Consider the following 8564-nt stretch of genomic DNA (forward strand, 5'->3'; position numbering starts at 1 on the left):
CACCATATTTATTTTATTCCTATCGGGAAGTCAATGGACATTTTTTTGATGAACTGTTCCTTGCATTCACGTGTTTATATAACAACTACATGCAATGATAAACAATGGTAATTGCAGTACTGTACAAAAAAGTATTTTCCGCGCCCTTTGGCATGAGTTATTAGAACAGCAGAAGGAAACATAACACTGAGTAATGACTATAAAAGGACTTACGGAGTTAAGTCATGTCTGGCTATATTTAGTAACTCAAAGAAGGCTTTATAATGTGAGCTAGCGGTACAGCTTTATTCACACACTCCCAATGCCGACTCCTCATGTGGTATTCTCATGTAAACCTTAAAACAACTCTTTTAAAAGTGTTCTGTAGTTTGATACTGTCAATACCTTTTCAAATGCATAATAAATCTAACTGTTGAATCATTTATTTGTATCTCAAATGTGTAAAACACGCTTTTGTCTTAATATTTTGTTTCTTTTTACATGTAGATGTTTTACTTTAGCAATGAATCAAATATATCTTTTCTGTGTATGTTTTGTCTTGAGCTGTATTACAGTTGCTGGTCTCTGTCTTACAGGACAACCAACACAGCACCCTATGAGCAGAGAAACAATCAATAAATACAAAAAAGACAGACCAAAAACAAAGAAATTAATACTATGAGTACAGTGCAACAGAACAAACATTGAATTACTGAGACAATTATTATTAGATAAGTTGAACTTTAGAGACATGATGAAACATGACCATTTAAACCTTGACTATATTTGTGTAATGTGGATTATAACGTAGAGTATATTACCCTAGACTAATGAAGATCAACAGGAGCACTGACGTCAGACACGTGGTGAGAAGTACAGGGCTAGGCAGCCACAAGGTAACTGGAACAGTCTCGGACAGGTGAGGGAACTGGCCAACCGGAAGAAGAGCCTGGTCAAAGACCTCTTGTAGTTCTGCATAACCTAACTGTGCCAAAGGGACCACTATGGTGAAGACCACAGACAGAGAGATTTGGTAATGGGATCCTTCTCTTATCACAAATAACTTGATGGTGCCATCCTTTTGTAATGGAGGTGTGTGGGCACCTGTGAGGTAGTAGTAGATGCGGACAAGAGAATGTTCCTGAGAGAATATCTCACACTGGTAGGTGCCTGAGTGCTCCAACCGGGCAGATGGGATGAAGTAAAGAGGATCCACACCAACAGTGACCTCCTTGAAATTATCCATCAACACTGTCTTTTCCTGAATGTTAAGTTCAAGCATGAAAAGCATTAGACATTTAGACTCCTAGAGCATATCTGAAAAAAGACACTTCTTAAAACGCTTTTCTTGTTAATTGTATAAGCAAACACTTCTTTGGTCGGACTTAATTCAGATCATATACAGCGCTTTTACTCTACTGTCATATCTTGAACAGGTTATTTTGTATAATCTTTTGTTCGATTGAATAATTTTTTGTTTTATATTTGTAAATAAATTTTAAAAACTGTCAAATGTACTTACTTGAACAGGTTATTTTGTAAAATCAATTATTCTATTGAATCATTTTTGTTTCATTTTTGTAAAAAAAAACTGTCAAATGTACTAACTTGAACAGGTTATTTTGTATTATTTGTTTTATTTTTGTAAAAAAAATATTGCTTGTTTCTGGTCATTTTACCCTTGTCACGTCAATAACGTTGTCTTGATTGTAGTTCTTAAAATTCTTGAAATCTAAATTAACAACTTTTTATGTAATATTTCAGTGTTTATTATAACTGATCTGTAAAATCTGTGCATGTCATTATTTGTTTTATTTGTGTGCCCTCATAAACTTCAATCCAACTCAAAAACTTCCCCTCCACCTCTAAACAACATCTCTGACCTATGATTCGGCCATTGCTAACTATTATAAGAACATTTACACTGATTTCATTTTCATACCAAACACTCTGAAAATGATTGGGTGCAATACTCTTTTGGCCAAGGTTCTCCTTACCATTGCATATCTCCAGACTATCTCTATGTCCGTGGGCAAGATGAATGGAACCTTACACCCCATCTGAGTCCTGTTGGTCTCCACTATTTTGATTTCCTTCACTGGAAAAGCCCACACACATCACACACTTAGCAATACACTAGACACAGATCTGTAACACTTCACCTTGCAATTGAATGCCTTTTGTCAACAGAAGAAAAGGGCCAGCCCTTTCTGCCTACCGTTCCCCTGATTATAATATTTAAACAGAGCCTCTGGGGAGAGCGGTAAAGGAAGCGATATGCTGAGCAGTAATTGTAGCTGCGCTGTGCGAAAATGAATACCACAGTGTGTGGGAGAGGGCCTGCCATCTTAGGTGACCCGAAGGGCTATTTGAGCAAAATGATATTATGTGGAAAAGTGTGTCAAGGCCCTAGGTTTCGTTTAACAACTCCGCCTCGCTTTTAAACACATTTCATGGAGTTAAAAGCTACGAATAGATGTTTGTGCTGTGGAAATGCTCTTACGTAATTATACAGACAGTTTTGTCAGGTCGAGTTATAACATATCCATCATGTCAAGTGTGGAGTGGGTGGGTGGGCAGGGGTGCATAGAATTACACATTATAGTAGACAAACCGAAATTGCTTGCATGTAAAGATGGCCATCAACTCACCAGGGCAGTCGAGCGGGAACTCGCAGGAATCAAACTGACAGGTCATGCAGTTATAAACAGCACCTTGCTCTTGGAAACCTAAACAAAACATTTGAAATTTATGTGGTAATATGATTTTAAAAGGCAATCACATGCTCTTCGGAACAATGTTTATAGCTGTTTGTGTATTATATTGTGGCAATTCCAGTCCAGTGTCTGTTAAATTTTAACAAATCTCAGGAATGAAAATGTCACCCAACAGCAGGGGTGTCCAATGTCGATCCTGGAGGGCCACAATCCTGCAGAGTTTAGCTCTAACTTGGCGCGACAGACCTGTTTGGAAGATTCTAGTCTGCTTTGTGAGACCTCGATTAGCTGTTCAGGTGTGTTTGATTAGGGTTGAAGCTAAACTTTCCAGGACACCGGCCCCCCAGGGCTGACTTTGGACACCCCTGCACACCAGCAATGTGAAAGACATTTGAGAGAATGCAGTTGTTTAAAAAAAACAGTCGTATTACATCACATATTCATTTATGAACTGATGCTGAATACCTGTTAAAACATTAGTATTCTACATCTGCAAGCATTGCATCTTTTTTGCTATTTGGACTAGTTTTTAGCATTTGGAAGAATTATTAGTTCACAGAATGAAACCACAATGACATTTTTCCCGCAGCTGTGTATAACATCATATATGGAAGTATATGTTTGTTAGTGTTTACAAGGGCTTGTGTAGTGTAAAGGGCTTTATTTTTGAGAGGACAGTAGAGAGAAACAAGAAGTGATAGGAAAGAAACACCACATGCTGACACTTGAATCGGGTTTCCAAAAATGCTGTGGCACTATGGGTCTGAAGGTTTCGACTACACAGCTACAGGTTTCGACTTCAGTGTACAATTTTTAAGGAAACATGAAGCATCATTTAAGGTCGGTGAACCATTTGGGGAACCTCTTTGCTTCCTTTCAAAAAAAGGGTGGACATATAACATCTACTGTATGTAGTTTATTCATTTCTGTAAAACTGTAATACGTTTCTCTAGTACCAAGCATTGGTAATATATATTAGTTTATTTAGAATGAACAGTAGGATTTTCAAAGGGCTGCTTAAAGGTTTTCCCTCATTGTGTAAGCAGTTTTTCATTTTTACTAGTGGTGGGCATAGATTAATTTTTTTAATCTAGATTAATCTAGATTAATTCCAAAATTAATCTAGATTAATCTAGATTAAAATGGCTCATTTGAATTCTGCCGAAGGCATTCAGAATATGTGTGCTACCCAAATAATGACTAAAAGTAAGTCTTTGAGAACGGGTTTTTCAAGCCAGGTGGCGCATTAGACCAGGGGCTCATCTCCTGTTTCCAAAATGCATCACAAACTGCTTGAGAAAGCTGTTCTACTATGATAATTGGTGATCAAAATTAAATTATGTTCAATAAGATGAACTTGTGTTTACTTCCGCATTAGCTAAGGGATGATTTGCGTTTAGGTGGTACTTGAGACTGGAAGGGCTCCTACAGTACATCTACATTTAGTCATTTAGCAGACGCTTTTATCCAAAGCGACTTACAAAGAGTGAGGGAGCAACAAGCGATATGTCATACAGGAGCCATAATACATTAGATCTCAATACAAAGTTACTGGTTTCAACTAAAGCTAGACCAGAACCTGTTGAGAGAAAGTTTTTTTTTTAAACCAATTCCGCATTGCACAAGGTGCAAACAACCTTAGTCTTGTCGATGTTTCTATTGGGAAGCTTCTTAAAAATTAATATTCCCTGAAGCAAACCCGGCGGCTTCATAGCTGCATCCATGTTAGCACGTCACGTTTGATGCGGTAATTTCACAGTAACGTTATGTTGTGTTCAGACTAAACGCGAATGGCGTGTCAAGCGCGAGTGATTTATATGTTAATGCAAAGACACTATAGACCTACTTGCTGCGCGAATCGCGCGAATGAAGCCCTGGTTATGAGATGATGAGGCGTTAACGCCGTTAACGGCCCACCACTAATTTTTACAGTAGGGCCATATGAGAGCAATGATGAAGGAATGTGTCACTCACCACAGGGGGGGAAGCATCCAGAGGCTGGAAGAAACAAAGAAAAGACTGCTAGATTAAACCTGCAGTTATGTTCATGCAGTACATCATAAATTTACTCACTTACACAAGACCGGAATGGACATTGTTGATGTTCCAGAGAAGAACATTTGCAATTAAGAAAACTGAAGAAAATGTGATTGAACAAGCTTGTGGGAAAAAGTGAGAACTGCAGTGCTAAAGATGAGGGATCGAGATAATTTTTTAATCCTTTACTGTACCTCTAGGTAGCTTTGAGGCCTCAGTGATGAAATTGTTTGCAGCTGCCTGTAACCTGATTTCATATACAGTGTCTGAAAATAAAGAACAGAGAGAGTCATTCTTCTCATGCACTCAAGGGTCCATCGCCAAAGACTAAATATCTGTTTCTATAAGACTCTTTTTTATGCTTTATGTCATCCTATGCCTGTTTCTGTTCAAAATTAGAGTTATAACATTTACATTTATTTAAAAACAAAGTTAGACAGTTAGAGATCAGTTAAGTGAAGGCAGAATTGATACTCACCATACTCAACACGTTATATCATATAATTAAAAATAACAAAATCTCTGAAACAGAACAGTTTTATAATCTGCCAATTTAATGTAGTCTATTCCTGGAGGTGGGAATATTAAGAAATCGCCTTAAATGATTATCAATACAGCGCACACTGTGAAGAAAAGGCTCATTTTTCTTTTATAAGCAATAAATCAGTATCAGTTCACCGATCACTGCCCCTCATACATCACAGTTAGTACTTATTTATTGAAGATTAGTGATAAAATGAATCTTAAATTACCTTCATTTGTGTTCATGTCAAACTCTTCCACTATTGGCATGATTTCCGACATCAAGATGTCCTTCAGCATCAAGTCAAAGCCTCTCCCTAAGCCACAAAACAATAAACAAAGTGACATGTTTTATTCTATTAATCTAAAATATAATTCATCATAATAAATATTGATGGAGTTCATTCTCACCAACTTTCCCCGCCTCAATTACTCTCATTTCATTGTTGAAAATTCGATCCAGAGTTGTGAAACAAAAATCTACATTCCTTGTATTGTATTCGGTAAGAATGTGGCCCCAACACAAACGAAGACTGTCTTCCACGTTGATAAAGCACTGATAACAGCCAAAAGCTAAATTTATAATAGTGCTAAAAAAGATCAGCTTCAACAAAAACATTTTTGTTATTTCTGGATCTGTAACTGAAAAAAAATAAAAAAAGAATGACATCATGATGACATGTTTCAAATCAAAACACAAGCACATCAATACAGAGAATAAAAATGCCGAAATGAAGCATTTATGTATCAATTAAGACAATCGTGTTGAATTGAGGATTCCTAACATGCTTGGCTTATGATTACTGTCATAACTTATAAGTCATCAAATTAGGCTTAATGTTCATTATGGCAATAGTTTGATTAAAAAACAACAACAAACAACACTTCACAAATATGTATGTGGTTTTAAGTCTTGTGCTGTGCTTCCCTACATTTTTGAACCCTTTTCCACCATTGTCTCCTCCACCTCCACCCATTAAGCACCTTTTTTCCTGAAAGGAGGTGTGAATGTGTGTGCGAGTGAGACAGAGAGTGGAGCACAATTATAGAGATGTATGTGCCTGTTGATGTCAGTGGTGGGATACTGTGATATTGCAAATTATCTAAATTGACCGGAACAAAGAGAAAAGACATTAAACGTGAACGATCACAAAGGAAATGAAGACAAAAATGCAAAAAACGAAATGATGGGTGCAATAATAAGACGTAAGAACAAGCATAATTGCCTCTTAAACTGTAAGGGTGGAAACACACATGTTGAAAAAAGATGTGACGCATTATAGGGGAATACACAGCATCGCCTCGATGTGTGTGTGTTTGTGTAATAGAAAGACTACCAATCAAGCCCACAAGCTCATTGCATCCCATTTCATATACCCATCCCCCATTCCATCACCCCAAAACCCCCGTCTCCTGCCTCCACCTCCCCTCCCAGTCTTTTCCAAGTGTCGCTATGGTAACGAGACAGGGTGCCTAATACATGAAGTTAATATATTTCCAGTGGCTGGAACGACTTGGGTACTAATGCATTCATCTGTCTCTGCAAAGACAAGACAATCAATAGTGAGTAGGAGCCACACCATGAGCCTGCCAGAAGGTGAAGGGGGTAGTCAGTCAACTGGACTATCAAAGCAAAGATCAGCATTGGATCGTGCTATCCTTAGCTTGCTCTCTGATGGGAAGACCAGGAAGTTCAAGCTCATCATTTCATTTTTTATACATCAATGTACATCATAAGGAGGAGATATTTCAATAACAGGCATATGAATATGGTATATTTTTATTTATCTAACCGGTTCAGGAATTTTCATTTCTTTTAATTCATATGCTATAAACAAATCTTTCTCTTATGGAATTTGCTTTGGAAGAAAAACACATGTATTAAATAAATAAAACTTACATCACAATATTATACAGTTTTATTTCAGAAACTGCTTTAGACTTAAAAACATGCTTAAGAATTTAAATGAAATTGTTGACAGACATAAGAATGACACCTCAATGATGCTCAGTAGTAAAGTGCATCAGGTAAAGAGTAAAAGGAGATGTTAAACAGTGACATCTGTAGACCATATGTCTCTATAAGTCCACTTCATTCTTCGCCCAAATGATAGACCAGTACCAATGATGATAATATTATGGGGTCACCACCCATAGCTGTCCTCTTATTGGATCATTTCTTTGTTAAGAACACAAAGACAGCCAATAGGGTGTGTCCCCAACATTCCAAACAGGGCACAGAGTGACATGTGGCCACAGGTATAATCAAAACTCAGTAGAAATGTGCAACTGCAAAAATATGTTTAATCAGTTTCAACGCATCAGAAATATAAGAGTTAATGTTTCTCCTTTGCTTGACTTTTGTAGATGACACCGCATGAAGCCCTGTTCCTGAGCACCTCACCTGTGACCTAGTTTGACCTCACAGGTTAAGGGTCTCAGGGACAAAGAGACACACTGTAAAAACAAGACCATGCTGTTGGAATTAAAAATACGTGACTACACCCCATGTCATGATTTCTGATATGTACAGTTTGTTTTTGCAACCGCGTTCAGAACATCACATTCCAAGCATTTAAAGCCCCTGGAAAAAATGTGCTCGGACTGCAATGCGCTGTTCAAATTCTGTGAAATTCATGTCGTTCGGACCGTCACAATGCACAAAGAGCATTAAACACATAATGTTTGCACTAAACCCTTGTGTCAGTCATAATAAACCCGTGGGGTGTTGCTGATGGGTACTTTGTACTGCAATATGTTTCACCGCAGAGGTTGTAAGCCTTTACATGCAGCCGTGCATGATCCGTTGCACGACTGTACCAGCAGCCTCAGTAAAACATCTGTTTAAGAAGCTTTTCCTTTAAAAAAGACTTTCGGCTGCCGACTCCTGAAATAGGGATGATTTTTTCTTAACATTACATAATAACCAAAAGCTTTGATTCAGAAAAGATCAAAGAGATTTCCAATATAAAAAATAAAAAGATACATAAGCCAGGACGAAGTTAGATATGAGAAAGAAATCCAATTTTTAAATTATATAAAAAGAAGCATCCACCATCACCGGGTGAAATAAGGACAGGGCAAAATGGAATACCTAGAGAAACAGCATCTGGAATAATCCAAATTTCCCTCAAATCTCCAGATTCATGAGTAAAACCTGTAAAAGATAAAAAAGAAAATTATGAACATACAAAGCTTAATATTTTTAAAGGTTGAATAATTAGGTTTAACACGTAGATGTTAACTATATAGAATACTAACTAAAAAGGGAAATGAAGGTAGTGGTAAAATGGTGCAACAGTGCCCCCT

The 8564-nt window shown here is 37.4% G+C and overlaps 1 protein-coding gene across 1 annotated transcript; it reads right to left on the minus strand.

Annotated features, from left to right (window-relative positions):
* Positions 1 to 219: 219 nt before the first annotated feature.
* Positions 220 to 5920, minus strand: spaca6 (sperm acrosome associated 6). The gene is made up of 9 exons (XM_056762966.1): positions 5667 to 5920; positions 5486 to 5572; positions 4928 to 4999; positions 4671 to 4694; positions 2631 to 2708; positions 1977 to 2077; positions 1084 to 1240; positions 801 to 981; positions 220 to 593 (listed from the first exon to the last, which is right to left on the minus strand). Exons 1-9 carry the CDS (start codon positions 5872 to 5874, stop codon positions 497 to 499), a joined length of 1005 nt encoding a protein of 334 aa, XP_056618944.1. The 5' UTR covers positions 5875 to 5920; the 3' UTR covers positions 220 to 496.
* Positions 5921 to 8564: the final 2644 nt, after the last annotated feature.

Source organism: Triplophysa dalaica, chromosome 12 (assembly GCF_015846415.1).
Source record: "Triplophysa dalaica isolate WHDGS20190420 chromosome 12, ASM1584641v1, whole genome shotgun sequence".
Classification (NCBI taxonomy): Eukaryota; Metazoa; Chordata; class Actinopteri; order Cypriniformes; family Nemacheilidae; genus Triplophysa; species Triplophysa dalaica.